The sequence below is a fragment of the Danio rerio genome, chromosome 5, assembly GCF_052040795.2.
Source record: "Danio rerio strain M-AB ecotype USA chromosome 5, GRCz13ab, whole genome shotgun sequence".
Classification (NCBI taxonomy): domain Eukaryota; kingdom Metazoa; phylum Chordata; class Actinopteri; order Cypriniformes; family Danionidae; genus Danio; species Danio rerio.
Genome location: NC_141025.1, coordinates 77,387,501 through 77,413,340, shown reverse-complemented (window position 1 = coordinate 77,413,340; position 25,840 = coordinate 77,387,501). Strand labels below are relative to the sequence as shown.

Genomic DNA, 25,840 nt, shown 5'->3' with positions numbered 1-25,840 from the left:
ACACACACACACACACACACACACACACACACACACACACACACACACACACACGAGTTCTGGTCCCACAGCAGTAAAGCAGGTGTACCTTAAAAACAGGCATGTGTTGGCTGTGGACGCGTCTCGATCCTTCTCTCATGAGCCGATCCTCAATAATGTCCAGACGCCTTTTTCTCTACTTCTGCCCACCGATGCAAGTTCCCCTTTTTGCGTCTGTGTTTCTCTACCTGCTTTCTCTCTCTCTCTCTCCCTCCCTCCCTCTCTCTGTGGATTCGTCTCACTCTCTCCACGCTTTCAGTGCGAGTTCCAGTGCATGTGTGTGTGTGTGTGTGTGTGTGTGTGTGTGTGTGTGTGTGTGTGTGTGTGTGTGTGTGTGTGTGTGTGTGTGTTAGCAGCTGCTCTGAGGCGCGACGGGAGCTACTGAACAAAATGACTGGAGAGAGAGACACTGCCCATGTCTCTCTTTCTCTCTCTCTCTCTCTCCCTCCCTCTCTCTCTCTCATTTAAATAAAATATGTTCCAAAAAACTATTTAAATAAAAATATTAAATATTCATTACAAAAAAAATTTATATAAAAAAAAAACAAAGCAAACACAGTAAATAGTAGTAAAAAAAGTTTTTTTAAATAATAAAAGAGAATAAACAGTGTATTTAACAATAAAAATGTTAAATAAAACAATATTAATTCATGCTAATAATCAGTATTTTTACAATGTGTGTGTGTGTGTGTGTGTGTGTGTCTGCATTTTGGTCAAACTAATTTATACGAACAGGAAAAACATGATAGATTTTTTATTTGTTTGTTTGTGTATTTATTTATTTGTTTGTTTATTTGTTTGTCTGTCTGTTTCTTTGTTTGTGTATTTATGTATTTGTTTGTGTATTTATTTATTTGTTTGTTTGTCTGTCTGTCTGTTTCTTTGTGTGTGTATTTATGTATTTGTTTGTGTATTTATTTATTTATTTATTTGTTGGTTTGTCTGTCTGTTTCTTTGTTTGTGTTTTTATTTATTTGTTTGTTTGTGTGTTTATTTGTTTGTGTATTTATGTATTTGTTTGTTTGTTTGTTTGTATTTTTTCGGTCTGTTTGTTTGTTTATATCTTTATTTGTTTGTTTATTTGTGTATTTATTTATTTGTTTGTTTGTTTGTTTATTTGTGTATTTATTTATTAGTTTGTTTATGTATTTTTGTTCATTTGTTTGTCTATCTGTTTCTTTGTTTGTGTATTTATGTATTTATTGTTTGTATTTTTGTCTGTTTGTTTGTTTATTTGTGTATTTGTTTATTTGTTTGTTTGCTTGTTTGTTTAAGTATTAGTTTGTGTATTTGTTTGTTCATTTGTTTGTCTGTCTGTTTCTACAGTATGTGTATTTATGTATCTGTTTGTGCATTTATTTATTAGTTTGTTTATGTATTTGTTTGTTTAATTGTTTGTCTGTCTGTTTCTTTGTTTGTGTATTTATGTATTTGTTTGTTTGTTTGTGTATTTATTTTTTTGTTTGTTTGTGTATTTGTATGTTTGTTTGTGTATTTATTTGTTTGTTTGTTTGTGTATTTATTTGTTTGTTTGTCTATTTGTTTGATTGTTTGTGTTTTTTTTGTTTGTTTGTGTATTTGTTTGTTTGTTTGTTTGTTTGTTTGTTTGTTTGTGTATGTATTTATTGGTTTGTTTATGCATTTGTTCGTTCATTTGTGTATTTATGTATTTGTGTGTAAGTATTTTTGTTTGTTTGTTTTGTTTGTTTATGTATTTATTTGTTGGTTTGTTTGTTTGTTTGTGCTAGTTATTATATTTATTTTGTATAGTCCAATCCAGAATTCCCTTTTTATTTTCATTTTATAGTTCTGTTAGTGTGGAAATGAAATGAAATTGGTGAAAATATAGTGCTCTGTGGTTGACGTACTGTATAATATATATGTGTGTGTGTGTGTGTGTGTGTGTGTGTGTGTGTGTGTGTGTGTGTGTGTGTGTGTGTGTGTGTGTGTCTGTGTGTGTGTGTGTGTGTGTGTGTGTGTGTGTGTGTGTGTGTGTGTGTGTGTGTGTGTGTGTGTGTGTGTGTGTGTGTGTAATGTAGACAAGTGTTAAATGCTGGATTCTTTACTAAAAGGTAAAAGTCAAAATTAACATATTTTGAAAGTTTTTAATGAGTGTGTTTTCAAAGTAAACTTTTACATGATATAAAGTTGTGTTTTTTAATTTTCCAAATTAAGTTCTCTTGAGGCAGTTGTGATAAAAAAACAATAATAAACAGCATTTTTAACATTCGACATTTTAGGATAAAACAATAAAAATAAATGATGATAATAATAAACAGTATATTTACCGATCAACGTTTTTGGACAAAACAATAATAATAAATATTAACAAACAGTATATTTACTAATTAACATTTTCATATAAACAATAATAACAAACAGTATATTTACTAATTAACATTTTCATATAAACAATAATAATAAACAGTATATTTACCGATCAACATTTTTGGACAAAACAATAATAATAAATATTAACAAACAGTATATTTACTAATTAACATTTTCATATAAACAATAATAATAAACAGTACATTTACCAATCCTCTTTTTAGGATAAATTAATAATTATTATTAATGATAAACAGAACATGCAACATTCAATATTTTAGGATAAAACAAAAAAAAATGTGCGTGTGGGCATGTGTGTGTCTGTGTGCGCATGCCTGTGTGCATGCATGTGTGTGTGTCTCTGGAGACAGGCCGCTGTCCCGCTCTGCCTGCTGTTATTTTTAGAAGCGGTCGAGTCGTGAATCAAAGGCTCGCAAAAGAAACAGGCACATGTCACACATGCACAGCAGATCAGGGAGATCTCCGTCCCACACACACACACATACACACACACTTCATCAGCCCACATCATGGCGCATTACTTTGGTGAGCTCTTCATGTTGTAAACTTTTTACCTTGAGAACTCCAGACAGACATGCTGCATCTGCGATTATAGTTTACATTCAGCAATAATGACCGCCTGAATTAAGTCCATGTGAAACCTTCTGTCCTGCATCAGCTCTCCAACAATCAGTCAAAGTAATTGCGCTCTTACTCATGCACAAATCAACATCGCTTTATAATGCATTTGCATGATGGGAGCTTGTAGTCTTAATTGGCTGCCGGTGAATAATGTATACAGTGCAAAGATTTATTTTCTCACTTTGAGTTTTTGTCTTGTTTATGGAAGAAATATCTTAATTTTTAAACCAAGAAGCTTTTTCTAGACTAATATTGTTTTATTTTCAGAAGTAATGACTCAAACTTAAGTGATTCTTTCCTTAAAACAAGCCAAATAATCTGCCAATGGGGGAAGCAAAAATAAAACTGTTTTCGCTTTGAAATAAGATTATTTTGCTTTCTCCATTGGCAGATTATTTTGCTTGTTTTAAGGAAAAACTGACTTAATTTTGACATTATTTCTGAAAAAAGACAATATTTTTCTTGTCAAGAAAGCGCTTCTTGATTTAAGAATTCTTTTCATATTTGGAAAAAAAAACAAAGTCTCTAAAACAATCATTTTTTTTGCAGTGCACTTCTAGAGCATCTATTTTCGACACTTAAAAAAAGCTGAAGCTGCAAAGACTATGAGAAAAAGAAAAGAAATCAATAGGATATACGTAAACCTTTTGAAAAAGCCAACTGAATCAAAACAGTAGTAAAAAAGTAGTTCATTAAAACATGAATGAATGAAATGAAATATCAATCTGCTGTTATAAAAATATTTCAAAAAGTATTTACACTTTTAATTAGAATATTTTATTTCATTTATTTTAATTTAATTTGTTCCACTGAAAAAAAATATTAATGATACAATTATAATTGCATAAATAATAAATCTGATCAAAAAAGTAAAAACATTTTAATGATAAATTAAATTAAATTAAATTAAATTAAATTAAATTAAATTAAATTAAATTAAATTAAATTAAATTAAATTAAATTAAATTAAATTAAATTAAATTACTTACATTAATTGAGAAAAATATTCATGACAATTATAATGGCATAAACCATATATCTTTAAAAAACACTAATGAGAAATTTAATTTAAACAAATAAATAATTTAATTTAATTTGTTCCACTGAAAAAAGTGATTAGAAAAATATTAATGACAAAATAATATAATAATAGCATAAATCATAAATCTGCCATAAAATGTATTATTTGAACAATTACTGACACTTTTAATAATAAATTAATTGAATTGAATTGAATTGAATATAATTTGTTCCACTTAAAAATGTACCATATGAATATATTCATGACACAATTAAAATGGCATAAATCATAAAACATTTCATTAATCTAATCACACTTATAATATTATTTGAAAAGTTTTAATGAGAAATTAAAATAAATACAATTTAATTTTATTTTTTATTTTTTCCACTAAAAAAGGGATCAGAAAAAATATTCATGACACAATTATAATGGCCTCATGACGATGTTGTATTGGTAATGCCAAGATCTCATAACAAAGACATCAAGAAACGTCACCTTTGCACTTAAAAAGACATCACTGAGCGAATGACACTTGCTGACGATTATCATGAGCATGCATAAAATCTCATTCCTATTCAGTAAATATATTCAGGGTTTCCAGCTCCCTGTTGAATATATATGATAGGAGAAATTATAGGACAGTTGCAAGGTGTACCTAATAAATTGGCCAGCGAGTGTATACTACAATAAAATAACAAACACTACAGCACCTTTGCATGTGAAAAACCCAGCAAATCGATGCCATACAGTGCTTGTGTATAATAATACTACACTGTCTGACAAAACTGCATGTACTCATCATCGGATATAAATGGAGTCACGGATGCGCATCGGTGTCATTAAAGTCTCATAGATCGTCCTCTGGAATAAACGCATTCATCAGAGAGCAATAAATGAGACGGTCTCAGGACCCTTTTAATTACCATAAAGCACATCTGCCAGGACTGACATAACATTGGAGTTATAAATAGTGAAAGCATTGTCCTCTCTTTAAAGACAACCAAGCAAGATCCATCATGGGCTGATTATTCCCGCTCAGAGCCTGACAAGGTAATTGATTGAGTGACATTATGAATCAAAGGAAAACTTTAGTCGATGTTTGCCGTGTCAGCTCATTTGGGAAGACTGACTGCTTATTAGCATTTATATGGCAGACAGCAGGACATACTTAAAGGGATCGTATATATCTTTTATAATGCATGAGAATATTTACAGTTTACTTCATGTTCATCTACTCAATTTCTCAAGTTTTAGATTTACAACTTTTCATTTAGTAGACGCTTTTATACAAAGTGACTTACAGCTGAGGAGGCATTCAGCAATTCAACAGGAAGAGGCAATACCATACCTGCCAACACTCTCGTTTTACCCGGGAGTCTCCTGTATTTCAGACCCATCTCCCGCCCATCTCCCGTATTTTTCTTTCTCCCGGAAAACTCCCGAAATTCCACCCCCCCAAACCCAGTGGCGTAGCGCAAAATGCGGAGGCCCCCCTGCAGGGATCACTGACGGGGTCCCTAGTTGAGGGGGGAGGGCAACGTGGGGAAGCGATCACAAATTGAGGAGCGGGGAAGGGAGGCGGGGTGGAGCAACAAAACAGGAAAGCCTTCACAAACTGAGGAGCGTTCACAAACTGAGGAGCGGGAAACGGGGCGGGGTGGAGCCACAACGCGGGAAAGCCTTCACAAACTGAGGAGCGATCACAAACTGAGGAGCGATCACAAACTGAGGAGCGTTCACAAACTGAGGAGCGTTCACACACTGAGGAGCGTTCACACACTGAGGAGCGTTCACACACTGAGGAGCGTTCACACACTGAGGAGCGTTCACACACTGAGGAGCGTTCACACACTGAGGAGCGTTCACAAACTGAGGAGCGATCACAAACTGAGGAGCGATCACAAACTGAGGAGCGATCACAAACTGAGGAGCGATCACAAACTGAGGAGCGATCACAAACTGAGGAGCGTTCACAAACTGAGGAGCGTTCACACACTGAGGAGCGATCACAAACTGAGGAGCGATCACAAACTGAGGAGCGTTCACACACTGAGGAGCGTTCACACACTGAGGAGCGATCACAAACTGAGGAGCGATCACAAACTGAGGAGCGTTCACAAACTGAGGAGCGTTCACAAACTGAGGAGCGTTCACACACTGAGGAGCGTTCACACACTGAGGAGCGATCACAAACTGAGGAGCGATCACAAACTGAGGAGCGTTCACAAACTGAGGAGCGTTCACACTGAGGAGCGATCACAAACTGAGGAGCGATCACAAACTGAGGAGCGTTCACACACTGAGGAGCGATCACAAACTGAGGAGCGATCACAAACTGAGGAGCGATCACAAACTGAGGAGCGATCACACACTGAGGAGCGTTCACACACTGAGGAGCGATCACAAACTGAGGAGCGATCACACACTGAGGAGCGTTCACAAACTGAGGAGCGATCACACACTGAGGAGCGATCACAAACTGAGGAGCGTTCACAAACTGAGGAGCGGGAAAGGGGGCAGGGTGGAGCCACAACGTGGGGAAGCCTTCCCAAACTGAGGAGCAATCACAAACCGAAAGCGGCGAGAGCCTCAAAGTAGCCAGAAGTCATTCATTTTTAATGAGAACCGGCGGCGAGGAACAGCGCGGCGCGTCTCCTCCTGTGTGGGCGTCGAGGAGAGTTATTATCAAGTCAACTTTATGGTATGAGCTTTGACGCGGTTTGGCGGCAAGCAATCAGAATAAAGAAGTCCACCGCTTGAGAGAAGTTCAGAGAACACAGACCTGTGAACTTTGGTTCCGACCACAGTTGTTACCAAGAGTTTGATTATTGCGGTTGCCAGATTTTCAATCATTGAGAACAAAAACGAAAATCACCCAGCTATACAGTCCAGACAGCCAAGCTGTCTGTATAAACATACACACACACACAAGCACCAAGCAGACACACAGGCAAAACTCTCTCTCTTTCTCATTCACACGCGCGCGCACTAACATACACACACACAAGCACCAAGCACAAACACAGGCAAAGCTCTCTCTCTCTCATTCGCATAGCAATATCCGCAATATTGCTAGACAGCCCGCTCCCGTCCCAAATTAAACCCGTTACCGACCACTCCCGCGATTTATTCGGAAATTTCGTAATAATAATGCAGACCTCTATCGTGGGGCCCCCCCGCGGTGCGTACCCTGCGGGCCCATCCGCTACGCCACAGCACAAACCCCAAATAAAATCTCCCGGATTTTATGATCCAAATGTTGGAAGGTATGGGCAATACACACAACAAGGTCTAATAGGTCTAAATATATATAAACCTACGTCACACATGACGTCACACAACCTTATACATTATTTTCATTATCTTATAACCTATCTAAACACATATTTATCTGTTTTATCTATTTTTTATTCTTATTTTTACAATTCGTATTATTTGTTTTTATTTTCTTACACTTGTCTCTTTTATTCCTGTTATGTAAAGCACTTTGAATTGCCCCTGTGTATGAAATGTGCCATATAAATAAACTTGCCTTGCCTTGCCTTACATACCGGTTGCAAAAACCGACCGTTTGCAATAGCAAACATGTCGTGTTGTGCGGTAGGATGCCAAATCCGCAAATGGAAAACTTAAAATTTACCGTACACCACACTGCTTTTAATGCCAACCGCAGACATCATTGGCTAACAGCCAGATGCAACCCATCACTGGAAAACATCCATACACAATTCATTCACACAATTTAAGCTGACCCAATTCTCCTGTACCGCATCTCTTTGGAAATGTGATGGAAACCGGGTCCTCCGGGTCCTGTTTAAAAATAAACAGAGGGGCTAATAATTCTGACTTCAACTGTATATGAATACAAAAAGACAACCCACTAGTTTATGTCATTCGCCAGTTAGAAATGTAGTTAGTGTCTGATCATACACTTATTACAAAGCCACACTTACATGCTATCTCAGAGTTGCGGTAAACAATATCGAGAGCCCGTCACAGGCTGTCATTGTTCACAAATAAACCAATGTGAATATAACACCAAGTTCAGCTCAGTAAAGCAGGCTAAGTGGAACAGCACTACTTACTGATGTTTTGTCGTTAAACTAAATAAAATCGACATTATCAATGCTGTAAAAAGACCTTATGAAACTGAAAATAGTCACATCAATCTATTGCAGGAAGATTTCAGTGGCTGAACAACACTTCTGTGCATATAACCCATTCATAACAACACAGTCTACATGCTCTGCATGACTACAATAGTTTTGAAAGCATAACATTGCCTGTCTAACAGAAATACTTCACTCATGGTGTCGTCCTTCTTCCAGCAGCAAAAGTAACTCCAATATTGATTCAGGATTTTAAAATGATTCATTTTTACTGTCTTGTGTGCACATGAAAGCATGGCGCACATGCAGGCGTGCACGCGCTAATATCAGATATGCATGAACAGAGATGTGCTGCTATACAAATCTACATTTGCTGGCAGACAGTTTGGGCTACTTATCAGAATTTTGGGAGATGTCGGCCCGACAATATTTAATTGGATAAACATTTTTTAGTTTTATACCTTCCCGAAAATAAAAAAAATACATATAAACACATTTAGATCATTTACTTTAACCATTACTATAGGAATGTGAAGAGACTTTCAACCAGCACAACAAAACACATTTCTGAAGATGATCACCTTCTGCACCTTTAAAGATTTTTGTGTTGGCAAATGCATTGAATGATAACATCAATATTTACATTTAAAATATATATATAATTTTTTCATTCAACGGGCTTATTAACAGACTTGATTTTTTAATCAAAACCCTGAAAGCCTTTATTGGACTTTATTGGTTCATTTGTTAATCAAAGCCCTGAAAGTCACGTATTTCTGCTCACATACTGGTTACAAATTGCTTTCCCATCTTAAACACTCACACACATAAAGACACACGCACTAATGATAGACATTGTGTGTCAATGCACACACACTAGTGTGAGGTAAAGATAGTCCCTGAGTGTCCAGTGTGACGCAAGAACCGTTGAGTGGTCAGGCGTTTATTTTTAGCCTCTTCCAGCAGATTCACAACAACGACTGCACAAAACAATGTTTCTATAATCCCTGAAAACTGCTCATGTCACACAGACTACAGCGATCATATGAATAATTCATGACCTCATGCTGTAACACGTTCAGCGAGAGACCGCCATGCTTCATTAAACACTAAAACAACATATTAAACTTTAAAATATGTACTGTACACACTTACAGTAGGTGTTAGCATGAGACTAGCTCTGCTTGCTTTAAGGTGATCTATATTGTTATGTCTATTAATGTGATTTAAGTGCAAACATATCCACATCACTATTATCAGATGCTTTATTGTTGGATTATCACTTTCATTTATTGAGTCAATTTCATTTCATTACTGTGAAAATATAATGAAATTCATATTATTTCTAAATGAATATTGAGAAGTTATTCTACTGTGGAGTGGCAGGAACTATTGAATAATTATTGTTATCTCACTGTGCAATATTCGTATTGCAGCGAAGTTAAGTTGACTCAAGAAAAGTCAAGTCAGGTCGAGTCAAATAGAGTCAAGTCAATTTAAGTCAAGTCAGGTCAAGTCAAGTTAAGTCAAGAAAAGTCAAGTCGAGTAGAGTCAAGAAAAGTTAAGTCAAATTAAGTTAAATTGAGTCAAGTTGGTCAAGAAAAGTCAAGCAGAGTCAAGTCAAATCGAGTCAAGAACAGTCGAGGGCCCAGTCAAGTCAAGTCAAAGAAAAGTCAAGAAAAGTCAAGTCAAGAAACATCAACTCAAGTCAGCTCGAGACAAAAAAAGTCAAGTCAAGTTAAACTGAGTAGAGTCAAGAAAATCAAGTCGAGTCAAGAAATGTCAGGTCAAGTCGAGAAAGTTCAAGTCAAGGTAAGTTGAGTCGAGTCAAGAAAAGTCAAGTCAAGGTGAGTTGAGTCGAGTCAAGAAAAGTCAAGTCAAGGTAAGTTGAGTCGAGTCAAGAAAAGTCAAGTCAAGGTGAGTTGAGTCGAGTCAAGAAAAGTCAAGTCAAGTCAAGAAAAGTCAAGTCAAGGTGAGTTGAGTCGAGTCAAGAAAAGTCAAGTCAAGTCGAGAAAGTTCAAGTCAAGGTAAGTTGAGTCAAGTCAAGTTAAAGTCAAGAAAAGTTGAGTCAAGTCAAGAAAAGTCAAGTCAAGTCATGCCAAGCCAAGTCAAGAAAAGTCAAGTCAATAAGTCAAGTCAAGCCAAGCCAAGTCAAGAAAAGTCAAGTCCAGGTAAGTTGAGTCGAGTCAAGAAAAGTCGAGTCAAGAAAAGTCAAGTCGAGAAAATTCAAGTCAAGGTAAGTTGAGTCAAGAACAGTCGAGTCAAGGGGAGTTCAATCAAGAAAAGTCAAGTCAAGGTAAGTTGAGTCAAGAAAAGTCGAGTCAAGATGAGTTGAGTCAGGTCGAGTCAAGAAAAGTCAAATCGAGTCAAGAAAAGTCAAGTCAAGGCAAGAAAGGTTGAGTCATGTCAAGAAAAATCAAGTCAATAAGTCCAGTCAAGCCAAGCCAAGCCAAGTCAAGAAAAGTCAAGTCGAGTCAAGAAAAGTCAAGTTAATTTAAGCTAAGTTTTGTAGTACTTAAGTTAAGTGTATACAGCTGTGGATACAGCTGCATTTTTTACTGTAAATTTTATGGATTTTTTTACAGTGTACACTTTACATTTCAGAAATTTTCATCATAATTATATTAAAAATGTAACGTAACTATTACAGTCCCACAACCTTTTCCCCAATAGCACCGCTCCATCTGCCATGTACTGTAATCAAATCTGCTTTCAAAATGTGTCCAAAATCCTTCACTTTATTGGTTAAATAAGTACATCGTCCGTGTATTTAAAGTGCTTTGTTTTCAATAACTTTATTTATATCAGTGAATTAATCAGCATCTTCAAATTATTATTAAATTAAATTAAATTATTTTTCAGTGTTTTTCTCTAGAGTTGAATACTGAGACTGTGTACTGTCTTTATTTTCATTCATCTGAAAGGCCACAAGGGCTCTTTATAATGGGCACCAGGTGAAAGACAGGGAACTGCTGAGGTAAATTAAGTTCCTAACATCACTGTCCGTCATGTGATAAACAGAGGCATTCCCTGGGCACAGGCGGTTATAATAAAAATACTCATCATCTGCAAAGGTCAGCAGTCCATTTGGTGACACTGTGCAGTAGTATGTTTATTTACACTAACTGCTATTATTGTGAACATCTGGTAAAGTAACGTTGTTAGTTCATTGAGCAACCATATAGCAGTCAGTGTCAGTTTGCATGTCTAATGATGAAATGTCTTGAATGCATTGTTTCCTATTTAATTAGATGCACGCTAAAATATTCTCATTGCATGTCAAATTATAATAGCCTATTTGGCTTCAAAACAATGACCTTATAAAAGAAGACGTTTACATCGCTCCTGCTGAAGTAAACAAGTGTATTGAGCACAGTGTAATTGCAAATGATCTGAAAACAAACAAGAACCAGATACTGTTCTACTTAAACTAACACAGATTCAAATTATACATTATGTGCATTACATAATACTATACAGACATTGTTAAGAACAAAATACACAAAAGCACAATAACAGTGTTACGGAATAGGTCTTATTGCGTGGCGAGGATTTTGTAACCCTCACCTAGGCATGTAATATTTTAACTCTAGCTTAATTAAACACAATTTTATAAAATGTTGGTCTTATTAGACTTGTTTTATTACATTTATCACTCATGTTTCTTTAGTCAGCCAGGCTCATTGTGGATATGTACCCAGGTTTACATTTCTGGAGAGTCCAAAAAATGTACTCAGAGCTACGTCTGCATGCAGTTTTGGTTTTGTGCAAATCCACCAGAGGCCACTGTGTACACTTTTTGATGATCTTTCACACTTGGTTCAATTGCCTGGACCGTACCCAAGCTCAACGCTTGTGTCATCGAGATGCTGTTTTGTGTACGGCTGTTGCTAGGTGACGGCCACGAAAGCAAAGCGGCAAAATGGAAAGACATCCGCACATCTCGGTCATTCTGCTTTTACTGATTTTTTTGGCTTTGGGCATACAGAAAGCGACTCGCGTCTGTCTGCTGCAAAAATATTATAAACGTACAGAACATCACACGATGTCTGCAGAAGCTGATTTTGGAGGAGACAAGCAGACATTATCACTGTGATTACCTTGGCTCAGTCCCGCTTGTCACCAAGGTACAGTACATGATACACACACACGAATGAACGTTAACGATAACGTAAACAAACACGAAAATGACATTTGTTGTACAGTTGGCGGGTCACTTCCGTTATGTATTTCGATTGCATTCATAATAGAGGTAAACCGGACCAGAGTTTGCACGAACCGTACCCCAGACCACTTCCCTAGGCGTGAATTCATTTAGCTAAATTGCGACAAGGTCATCTTGCAGAAATATTACCAATAATCCATCAGCTAATGTTTTTCCCTCTCTCTCTCTCTATTGGTGAAGCGCTGTCAACAAATATTTTTCCTCCACATCCCATAATGCACAACGCATCAGCCTACGGCAGCTGGATTAGTCCAAAAGGCGCAGTACTTTTTGCGGTTGGGTCTGTTTTAGTTCAGATCATATTCTCACCACAAAGGAACCGCTCCAGGATTTGTTTGAAAGCACTTTTATGGTCCGCTTTTGGTGCACACTCGTGCATTCACACCTGCCCAATTAAAAAAAACCAAGAGGAAAACAAACTCTAGTGCGATTCAACCCAACTAAATAAGGCAGGTGTGAAAACACCCTTTGTTTATCTTGCAGAGAACTGACCAATAAAAATACATTAAAATAAAGATACAAAATATACACAATGAAATTTGTTACAAAAGAGCATTTTTCCAACAAAATGAGCCTATATGAAGTGGTCAACAATTGTTTCAATGTTTCCTGTTGCTATTTTGGATTTTTCATCCGTTTTTTTTTTTTTTTTTCAGTCTTCTCAGGTAACAATCCAAAGTAATTCCAAATTTCACTTTGTGAGTCGTTCTTTTAAAGAAATTGTCATGTTCGCTAATAAATCATATTAACAGGAACAGAAATGAACCGATTCAGATGTGTGTTCGAACTTAATCATTAGAAAACATGCAATAGGCTACCATAAAAGCCGTGAATTCGACACAGTTTTGCAACTTTAAAGTGCTCCACAGACTATTAAAATAAAATAGTTTATTGTTGCACGTGGGCGCTTTACAAACTACAGTGACACCGCCAGTAATTGGAGCCATAGTATCATGATACTACCATAGTACCTGTAAACCGTGCAACCCAACTGGATTGTTTGGGATTTTGACATATTGGGCTCAATTTTATTGATTAAGCGCATGGGAGGTAGAGCATTCTCCTACCGTGCACCCAAACACAAACATTAGGATTGCTGGTTTCTTGAACTGTTTTAAGAAGCTACTTTAAAACTATTTTTTAGGACTGTTTTGTAAGCGCTTTTGGTTTTAGAAAAGTGCATTATAAATACATTTTATTATCATTAATGTTATTAATGTCTAAAATGCATGGTGAGAAAGATTAAAGACCATCTGTGCATGGATAAAGACCAACAGAACGAGCCCATTCAGCCTCTTTACTTTCTCTTTAGTCTTTACTTTACTCCTTTACTTTCGTGGAGTAAGGAAACGGTGGTGGATGCACTCCACTGGAGACATCCATAAGCCATATTTCGTTAGATTATTTTTACCAAAACTATTTCTAAATTCAGTTCTAGTTTCCAGCAAATTAATAAATTAACAATAACAATGAAGTGCGATTAAAAAAAACTCTATATCCGAACACACAGTCTTTACCTATGCCCTATATGGTGCTATTTAAACAACGTGGCACAAAACGTGAAAATGATAGCTGCACCGGTCTGAAAATAGCAAAAAACAATCCTGTTCACCGCTCCATATTGTGCCTGATTTATGATAGTGCCCACTGTGTGCATTTTAATAAAAAGTTGAAACAAATCTTTTATAGCTGCTTTAACGTTCTCTGTGCACATGCCTTGTGTCTGCGCACTGTAAACTGTTCCAGGAGGTTGAATTGAAAAGGGTTTCATCAGCAGGCAGATTTTCTGTTTGTTGTTGTCAGCGTAACTGAGAAATAAGCTGTAAAGGCTTACAGCCGCTGCATCAGAAATTACATAGCAGGTACTGCATTTGGTTTAAAACCTTCCTTTAAAGCATTGACATAAAATAATAAAACTAAATTAATTGTTTAGTATAAAAAAATCCAACAACAATTCTGATATTATCACTGTCATGCGATCTACATTCAGTTTTTTCACATATTATTTAATATGGAAGGAGGCATAATTGGATGTTTTTGCTTTCACCAAGAGCTGCATGGTATAATGAATGATCCATGAGGTATTTTGAGCTCAATTTCCCGGACACATTCTGGGCACACCTGAGACTTATATTACATCTTATTAAAGGGCATAGTAGGAATGTTGCTGAAAGTAGGCCATGCTGGAACTTTTTGCTTACTATTTTTATGAATGCTATTGCTATAAAATAGCACACTCACACACTATATTGAATGGAAATACACCTATTTAGATGGAGGGAATGTTTGCTTTACAAGAAGCAGACGTTGAAACGCCATAATGGATTTTTCAGCTGAATCTCAGCAGACATATTTTGTGAAATTTCACTTTAAACCAAAAACAATAACGAGTTGAAAAACATCATTTTTTTAAGTGTAACAAGCTGAAGTCATTTCTTTTAAGTTGATAAAATAGTTCCCCTTTTATAGTGTATTGTAAACTGGCCATAATGGGACCCCTGTAAATTATTAAATATCATAAGCTCCAGTTTTGTTTAGAAAATTTGGGTGGCACAGTGGCTCACAGCAAGAAGGTCACTGGTTCGAGTCCCGGCTGGGACAGTAGGCATTTCTGTGTGGAGTTTGCATGTTCTTCCTGTGTAGACGGGTGCTCCGGCTTCACCAAAGTCCAAACACATGCTCTATAGGGGAATTAATTAACTAAATTGGCCGTAGTGCATATATTTATGGGTGTTTCCCATTATTGGGTTGCAGCAAAAAGGGGTTCCACTGTGTAAAACATATGCTGGAATAGTTGGTGGTTCATTCCGCTGAGGCGACCCCTGATGAATAAAGGGACTAAGCTGAAGGAAAATTAATGAATGAAGGTTTAGAAAATGGGCAGTTTGCACAGCCCTGAGTACTGCATAAGCAAAATGTGCTCACATTCAGCAAAGCCTGCATTATTGAACGAATATGAGCTTCATTACATTGCAGAACATGCAATATTTTGATTTTGCTTGCTTTCATGTATTCTCTTGACATTCTCTTGAAATTAATGAATTGCTTTCGGTGTGGAATTTCTGTTATAAAAAAAAATCTGAAACCCTAAAATGACCCCTTCAATTATGATTTTTCACAGACAAACGTAAATACATGTATAATTAAACATAAACAAATGATTTAATGATAATGTTAAAGGTGCATATTCTGTTTTTGCACTCATGTCATGTATTCATGCATGCTTTACTTTCTCTTATGCGTTTACTACTTCATTACTTTTTCCATGTTTAAAATGAAATGATGAATTCTAATATTTTAATTTATGAGTGGACATTGTTAAAAAAATCTCGCAAAAATTACATTTAGCGAAAATGTCTTGCTGCCTTAAAGGACACCTATGATGACAATCATCTTCTGTTTGGACAGAACTGTGTGCGGGTATGGTGAGTCCACAGTCATACTGGAGTGATAGAAACACGATTGATTGATTGACAGGCGCCATGTTTCTATAATAACATGTATACACATGTACACGGACCTTTTTTTTGCAATAAAACTGGGATTAAAAGATCTGTTCCACCTGTCTGTGATTATTATAAGTTTAAAACCTTTTTAAAACTGTATTTTTGTAATAGAAACAGTAAAATCACCATAATTCTTAAATGCTATAATCACCACAGCCGCATGGTGTCAGTAAACGCTAATGTGTGTGATGATGGATGATGGATGAATAGATGGATGGTTGGATTGATTAGTGGACGGATGGATGAATGGATGGATGGATGGATTAGTCGACAAATGGATGGGTTGGTGGATGAATAGATGAGTGGATGGATGGATGGATGGGAATGTAAATGGATGGATGGATGTGTTGATTAATAGGTAGATGGATGGGTGGGTGAGTAGATGGATGGATGGAAAGGTTGGTGGATGGATGGATGGATGAATGGATGGATGGATGGATGGATGGACGGATGGGTTGGTAGAAGGATGGATGAATAGATTAGTGGACGGATGGATGGGTTGGTGGATGAATAGATTAGTGGATGGGTGGATGGATGGATGGATGGATGGATGGATGGATGGATGGATGGATGGATGGATGGATGGATGGATGGATGGATGGATGGATTAGTGGACGGACAGATGGGTTGATGGATGAATAGATTACTGAATGGATGGATGGATGGATGGATGGATGGATGGATGGATGGATGGATGGATGGATTAGTGGACGGACGGATGGGTTGGTGGATGAATAGATTAGTGGATGGATGAATGAATGAATGGATGGATGGATGGATGGATGGATGGATGGATGGATGGATGGATGGATGGATGGATGGACTAGTGGACGGACGGATGGGTTGGTGGATGAATAGATTAGTGGATGGATGGATGGACGGATGGATGGATGGGAATGTAAATGGATGGATGGATGTGTTGATTAATAGGTAGATGGATGGGTGGGTGAGTAGATGGATGGATGGATGGACAGGTTGGTAGATGGATGGATGGATGGATGAATGGATGGGTTGGTGGAGGGATGGATGAATAGATTAGTGGACGGATGGATGGGTAGGTGGATGAATAGATTAGTGGATGGGCGGATGGATGGATGGATGGATGGATGGGTTGGTAGATGAATGGTTTGGTGGATGTATGGATGAATACATTAGTGAATGGACGAATGGGTTGGTGGATGGACAGATTGATGGACATACTGACGGACTGCTTGGTGGATGAATAGATAAATACATTAGTGGACAGACAGATGGATGGACAGACTGATGGACGGGTGGTGGATAAATGGATGCATGGATGGACAGATGGGTTGGTGGATAAATGGATAAATACATTAGTGGACGGACGGATGGACAAACGGATGGACGGATGGGTTGGTGGATGACAGATGAACAGATGGACGGGTTTTTTGAGTTGAAACTTTACAGACACATTCTGACACCCAAGGCTTATCTTACATCTTGTAAAAGTTGTGAAGTAGGTGCCCTTTAAATTATTTAGTTAAATCATCTTAACTTTTCTGGTCATGTCAACTTATATCAATCAATGTGACTAAAAATAAAATAAAAAGTCAAACTTCTTATCACTTAAACAATTTAGTTGAAAGCTGATTAAAGTATTATAATGAGATAAAGCCAGATAAAATGTGTGTTGTCTTGACTTCATTACATTTTTACAGTGCATTACTATATAACACTTTTTACTGAAATCCAAAAGCATGCAGAGCACACAGAGTCAGTTTAGCGCAATTTAACCTGCAGCACTCTCTTCTAAAGGTATTTTATCTGCAAAAGCCAGAGGAATGAAGTAAATAAATGAAACGGTAACCTGCGAGCAAAGCGCACACACTGAGTTTGTTGACCACAGACAGCAGCGGCATCATTACACAGCACAATGAAATGAAACGTGCATGGAAGGAAATGACAGTTAGATGACATTTCCCGTGAGTCTCCACATGGCCGTTAATCCAGCTGCCCTTGTGTCAGTGTCTGCGTGTCACACTGCTCTCTGTGTGATTCATCAGACCTCATCATTTCCTCTAATATCGCACAACACCATCACAGTGTCAAACACACAGATGTACAGTATAGCTGACACAATGTTACTCGGCACTGCCTATGTGTTTATTAAAAGCATGCAAAATATGTACAAGCTTTGTAGCACCAGGTCAAAATTGTATTGTTGACAAGTGATGAATGGATGAACGGACGAATTGGTGGAAAGAAATAAAATGGATTTTAAATAAATGAATAAATTTATTTTGGATGGATGGGTTGATGGATGGATGAACGAAACGAATGGATGGACGAGATGAACGGGGTGGACTGATTGATGGACAGGTTGGTGGATGGATGGATAAATTGGTGGATGGAATGATGGATGGATAAGTTGGAGGGACAGTGGATGGATGGACAGATGGATTGACGGATGGATTGACGGATAGATGGATGGACAGATGGATGGATGGATGGATGGATGGATGGATGGATGGATGGATGGATGGATGAGTTGATGCATGGACAGGATGAACGGGGTAGACAGATGGATGGATAGATGGACCGACGGACAGGTTGAAGGATCAGTGGATGGATGGATGGATGGATGGACAGACGGATGGATGGATGGATGGATGGATGGATGGATGGATGGATGGATGGACGCATGGAATGGTGGATGGAAGAATGGATGAATGGATGGGCTGGTGGATTGATGAAATAATAGATTAGTGGATGGATGGATGGATGGATGGATGGATGGGTTAGTGGATGGAGGGACTGGATGCATGGATGGATGGATGGATTGATTTTTGGATGGAATGATGGATGGGTTGGAGGGTCAGTGGATGAATAGAGGGTTGGATAGACAGACGGATAGATGAATGGATTGACCGATGGAATGATGGATGAATGGATGAATGATTGGAATCATGGATGGATGGATGGATGGGTTGGTGGGTGGATGGATGGTGATGAATGAATGAATGGATTGATAGATGGATGGATGGATGGATTTATGATGGGATGGATAGATGGATGGGTTGGTGCACTGGTGGATGAATAGATGGATTGACAGATATGGAATGGATGGATTTATGAATAGATGGATGGATGGGTGGGTTGGTGGATGGATGGATGGATGGATGGATAATTGGAAGGATGGATCTATGGAATGGATGGATTTATTAATAAGATGGATGGATGGGTGGGTTGCTGGATGGATGGATGGATGGATGGATGGATGGATGGATGGATGGATGGATTGGTGCATTGGTGGATGAATGGATGAATTGACAGATATGGAACGATGGACGGATTTATGGATGGATGGGTGGGTCAGTGGGTTGGTGGATGGATGGATGAATGGATGGATTGACAGATATGGAATAATGTATAGATGTATGGATGGATGGATGAATGATTAGAATAATGGATGGATGGCTTTGAAAAGGAATTCCAATTTTACAAGATGGCTAAACAATTGTTGTATTAAATGATGTACATCTTGTCAATAAGACGGAGGACTGGAATATAGCCCGAGTCAAGAACCCTGTCAAAACACATTAATACATACTCAATATAATTTCACATATTATTTGCCAATTTAATGAGTGCACTGTTGTGTGCGCTTGACATCAGCTGCGCTACATGAAGTGATGTGGAAAAACTGCAGCTTGTTTCCAATTATTTTTGTTCAAAAGTGACTCATACTCAGGGAAATAAGGTATATCTGTCACGAGTGCAGACAGGAAGCTGTCACACGGGGAAGTTCTCAGAAGCTCTATAATTGGCGTCCCAGATGGCAGAGCTTCAGTGTGTTTAGGGATTTCCTCAACGAAACAAAACAACAGGTACAAAAGTTCACAAGTTCACTGACCATCAACACCGAAGCACCACGAGAATGTTCCTGGGTAAGAGCCTTAAACTCAAAAGGTCCTTGAGCCCTGGGCTCCCTCCCGTTTGCAGTGCGAGAGAGGAGCTTTGAGCTCAGGTAGATCTCGACTACTCCCCCTTTTTGATAAGAGCTGATGACTCAAATGATTGCTATGAAGAGATATGCTGCTGGATGAGAGTTTGACTGTAGTGCTAAATTTAGATTGATCAATTCACTTGTAGTGCATGTTTTTTGGAATGTGGGAGGAAACCGGAGCACCCGGGGGAAACCCACGGGAGAACATGCAAACTTCGCACAGAAACAACCGCCGGCCTGTTAAAGGACTAGAACCGGTGACGTTCTTGCTGTGAGGCAACAGTGCTAACCACTGGGCCACCGTGCCGCCCTATGAAGGGAAAGGTGGAGGAGCAGGGGTGGAAGGGGGGATTCTTCAAAATTGAAGAGGACTGTAGTGAGAAACCCTGGCTCTTTATAGTGGGTTAGGAATCGTCTGATTGGTGGATCATACATAGTTAATGCAGAACCAGCCGTGTTCAATCGTAATCAAGTGATCCTCTCGAAATTAGTTTATAAATAAACTTCACGTATACAAATAAAGAAAAAATACAGAAAATAAAAATTAAAAAATTAAAAATTTAATAAGTGAATTAAATAAAAAATATATAAAAATAAAAATCCAAACATGCACCATATAGAGTAAATAATGTACATCAAGTTTTACTTGATCAAACTCAAAACATTGAAAAGAAAGAGTGAAATTGTCCATGAATTATAAGCGCTCTACTTTCAACTCTTAAATAGATACGCAAGGAAGAGGCCACAGATTTTCTCAAAATTTTTAGAAGCATCTGCCTTGCAAAATTAATTATTTCAAGCTTAAGAGCAGCAAGCGTTTCAGTCAGCCATAGGTGGACTTCCAATCCATCAAGATCACCCTTTTAGCCACCACCATACCAAACATAATGGACATTTGCTAATTATGCAACCATGCTAACACAGGGTCAGAGCATCCAAACAGGGCTAATTCAATATCTGGACTAATGTTTTCTCCCAAGACATTTGAACAAAACTGAAAAATATTTTGCCAAAACTCAAAGATCTCAGGACAAAACCAAAAAGTGTAACGATTTATCGTTGTACGATTTATTGCGATGCAAAAATGCCACAATATGCATCGTGGCGTTAAGACGATTTGATTAAGATATGACGTCCGTTTTCTCTTATTACTTGAGCTGTTTGCACGTGAGCTACGTTCCACCTGCTGTCGCACGTTAGTTCAGATTGCAGCAGCAGTAATGTTAGCAGACAAGATGAGTGGAGCTGAAATAGAGGATGACCCATCCTCTCAAAATCAGACGTCTGGCAACATTTCGGTTGTACAGTCATTGCTTTAGACTCGTCCGCTTTTTGACACGCATACTGGGTTAAACATCCTAAGTTTTAAAGTCTTCACAGTGATTTACATACTTTGCACAGCGACATGGATACCTCCTAATGGTGTTGAAAGAGTCACATACTGTTTTTATAAGGTACAATTCACCCTAAAATATCATTCTGTCTTCATATAATGATGTATTGGCGGCCGCAAAATCACACATGACGTGAGCTGACCGTGAGCTGTTACTACAGAGGGCGGACTATGATAGACGCGCGCGCGTGCAGGTTGTGACTAACAGGTAATAAAGTAGTAAACAACATCCAGTTTGTGGAACAGAGTGATCGTTCAGGAGCCGCGTGGGAAGTATGGACAGCAGTGGAAATGAAACCGAAAGCGTGCACATTATTTAAATAATCATATCGCATTTTAGAGTTATGATTACGACGAGCATGAACTCTTTTGAGTACAGAGGTACACAAAAATGCACGTCAACATGATACACTTGATGCACGTCAACATGATACACTTGATAGCGCCGACATCAGCGACGCCGAAGAAATAGTAAACCTGCCTAAACTGCTGAAAAGAGCCACGACTGTCCTGTGTAATGAAAAGACGGCCACCCTGTCACTCATCATGCCCAACATGAAGACAGACATCCATAAAAACCTCTCAGACAGACACACATCAGTTCAGGATTATTTTATAGAACTGCGGATTACCTGGAAATGTAGATTGCACACACAAAAAAACGCAAGTGACCAAGCAAAGCCTTAAGCTCTTACTGTTAAATTCAATTGAATTGAATCATTTCAATAATATTTTATAAGAAGTTTTTAAATTGTTTTATTTTCCAGAGACAGTCCTGTTTGATTTATTTTCTTAAAGAAGGTTCAGTTTAACAAGTTGAAACAAAAGAAATGTATAAAAAACAGTTTACTTGGTAATTAAATATTTTTTAATAAAATTTGCATTTCAGTTTAATTTTCAATTTTTATTCCAAATATCGTGATACATATCAAATCGTGAACATTATATCGTGATACACATTGTATCATGAGCTGAGTGTATCGTTACACCCCTAATGAGCATACATTCCCTCTGAGATCCTGCATCTGCCATAACAGGGAAACTGAAGGGAAAATCAAAACAAACAAGACTTACTCCAGAAGAAAAAATATTTTAGGAAATACTGTGAAAAATTTCTCACACTGTAGAATTTTTTTTCAAGAAGCTTCTTAACAATGAAACTCATTTTTGGGTCGCTTTGAAAAACCTTATCCAAAAGCACACACGCTTATCCTGCACATGGGGGAGAAATAGAAAGAGTCGTCTGGAAAACCCACCAACAAACAGACATGCAGAGCCAACGGTAGAAGAGAAGTGAAGAGAGGCATAAAGCAAGAGAAGTGAGAAAATGAGTGGAAAAGGTGATTCAAAGGCAGATAAAAGCATCTGTGATCAACGCACACCTTCTCTTTCATGTGAATGGAGAGCAGAGGAATAAATGATAGCAGGTGCCACATCTGACTCTGGTCTAATTCTGGGCTCCAGTCAATGTGGAATAGTGCTGCTAGATATCTCAGACTTCCATGAATGGTATTTTAAATGACAAACATTGGTGTGGGAAGTTTCAGCGCAAAATAATACACATCATTTTTTACGTAAGCTCTTTGAAACTGGCCATGTTAGGCTTTGATTTGAAATGTTGCCATTTCGGGCGCTTTAAATTCAAACGAGATTGTGCTCTTTTCAAAAGGAGGCGGAGCTACAAATGCCTGTGCATCAGCATAGTGGCAGATCCAAAACAGGACTAAATATATCGCTGTGAAAAACTGAAAATATCAAAAGAAGAGTGTCAGGATGTGTCAGTCTGGAGACTCCAGTGTTCATTTCTGCTTCATCTAAAACTCATTCATTCATTTTCTTGTTGGCTTAGTCCCTTTATTAATCCGGGGTCGCCACAGCAGAATGAACCGCCAACTTATCCAGCATGTTTTTTTACGCAGCAGATGCCCTTCCAGCCGCAACCCATCTCTAGGAAACATCCATACACACACACTCTCATTCACACACACACACACTCATACACTACAGATATTTAGCCTACCCAATTAACCTGTACCGCATGTCTTTGGACTGTGGGGGAAACCGGAGCACCCGGAGGAAACCCACGTGAATGCAGGGAAAACATGCAAACTCCACACAGAAGCATCAACTGAGCCAAGGTTTGAACCAGCGACCTTCTTGCTGTGAGGCGACAGCACTACCTACTGCGCCACTGCCTCACCGTCATCTAAAACTCCACATTTATAATCCTCTTAGTCTATGCTGACATTCTCTCCAGCAGCTCAAACACTCTAATGTCAGATGGCTGCTTCTCACTCAGGGCTGTTTATGCTAATGAGGGAGAGATGGTCACTGGTGGGCGGGGCTTTCCCCCTTCTTAAGACACATACAAAGGAAGAATGTCAATCAAAGTGTTTCTGCAGGCTGTTTTATCAAGTGTGATTTTAAGTGATGAGATTCATTAGTTTTCGTAAATCTTAAACTCCTCAGATTAAAGAGGACATTTTTTTTTAAATGAGTTTGCCCCAAATAAATGTCCTTAGGGAGCCTTGAATGTTTAAGAAACAAGCGAGCTGTGCTTTACCTGCTGAGGTGGACGAAACGTCTGTCGTCCGTGAAAGATCCGCAGCTGCTTCTGGATGTTCTCGCTCAAACACTGACACACTCGCGCTTTCTGCTCCAGAGAGTCTGCTTCCAGACTCAGAAGACAGTCACATTTCTGCTGACACACAGGGAGAGAGAGGAATATTGAAGTATGCAAATCTTTAAGCCGTTTGATCAGGAAAAAATCATTTGTTTGGCTTGTTTTGTTTGCAATGCAGAAAATCAGTGGGAGAGAAAGAGAGAGAGAGAGAGAGAGAGAGAGCCTTGCTTATTTGTCTCATTAACTGATTTCGAGCGCTGCCAGAAGCGATTAGAGAAATGAGTATGATCCATTTTGTTAATGACAGCCCTCTTAGGATGACAACAGTGCACTTTACTGCTTCACAGTCACAGATGGATGACGTCTTGCTAATGCCATGCTAATTGATGGCTCCAGAACACACAGTTTATGAGAACAAATACAAACAAACACACACTTGTGCAGATATCTTTATGAGGACTTCCTTTAGACATAATGTTTTTGCTGCATATACTGTATGATCTCTCCTCAAGCCACAAACACAACCCTCACAGGAAACAATCTGTACCTTTTACCTTTTTCAAGATATTTTGTATGTGAAATTGATTTTCTTCAACAACTTTTAACTTTGAAAAGCTTGAACAAGTGACTTTTATTAAAAAAAAAAATTAACCCTGCTGAAAAATCCAGCTTAAACCGGCCTAGGCTGGTTGGCTGGTTGACCAGCCTGGTTTTGGATGGGTTTTGGCCATTTCCAGGCTGGTTTCCAGCCATTTCCAGCCTAGTCAGGCTGGAAAATGACAACTGTAAAAACAAGCTGAATCAAAACTTTCATCGATATAGGAGTTGGAGGAAGGACGACACCATGGCTGAAGTGTTTCTTTAAGACAGGTAAGTTTTAAAGGTATTTTAGTCTCACAAAGCTGATGTAGATTGTGTTGTCATAAATGGGTTATATGCACAAAAGTGTGGTTCAGCCACTGAAATCTTCCGGCGATAGATTGATTGATTGGGAACTCTCCTGGTGCTCCCGATTAGCCAATCCGGGCCTGCGTATGGCTTAGTAATAAGTGTAATTCTGCACGCCGCCGGCCAACCACCGTGACAGAGTGAGACCAGCAGACCTTGCATGCATGAAATATTGCACACTATGACAAGTTCTGCTGCTACACAACTGAAAGTGTGCTGAGATAGTACAGTTTGTAGTCCAGAATGGTAGTATTATAAAGTACTATAAAGTTTTCTAACTGGTGAATGACATGATCTAGTGGTTGTCTACGGTCATCTTTATAGTGCACATTCATGATTTCAGGAGGCGTGGTGTTGGACGGCAGGGGAGGGACTGTGTTTTCAAAAATGTTATGCTATACAGTTCGCATTTAGGCAGATCACCTACTGCACTTTTGAACCTGTTAGCCAGCACTCAATTTTGGGGATTTACACCAACCTAACTTTAAATAGTAACAGTTTCTGACTCCAGTAAGCTACAAACACAAATGATGTATCATTGGAGAGACGACACTTTACTGTGGGGAAAGGAGAAGTTACATCTTAAAAAATATAAAAAGTTATACATTATGAAGTCGTGAGATTTTTTTTTGTGTTCAATATTTGTTTTCCATATAGAAACAAAGGAAAACATTAAAGTAATGTCCTAGAGAAGATATGACTTGAAAGCCAAGTATTTCAAGAGTTTATATTTCAAATTTGATGAAGATAGCATGCAAAATGAGATTACTGTAAAAAGTTTTCAGAGGCTATGTTGATGTCCTTCTCTCCCTCACCGTCAGAGGCACTTTTTAAAAAATGAAATCTCAAGCTAAAACATTTACAGTTGCTGTTTGACTTGGTCTACATTCAAAGTTTATATATCTTTGAAAAGAAGACGCTCTGGGCTTTTTTATCCATCATCTAATGTTTATAATGCTTAAAATGAAAAAAGTTATAGATGCTTAAGGGATGTAAAAAAAAAATTGCACTGCACTAAACATTTTACATCATA

General features: G+C 38.1%; 1 protein-coding gene across 20 annotated transcripts in view; it reads right to left on the bottom strand.

Moving 5' to 3' along the window:
• Window positions 1-25,840, bottom strand: part of rgs3a (regulator of G protein signaling 3a) — a 180,498-nt gene that overhangs the window by 99,097 nt on the left and 55,561 nt on the right. For 18 of the 20 annotated variants that reach the window (XM_087251710.1, XM_087251718.1, XM_087251716.1 and 15 more), the window contains 1 exon segment: window positions 23,800-23,934. In XM_087251710.1, the coding sequence (XP_087107836.1) occupies window positions 23,800-23,934 (135 nt within the window). 20 annotated transcript variants of the gene reach the window in all.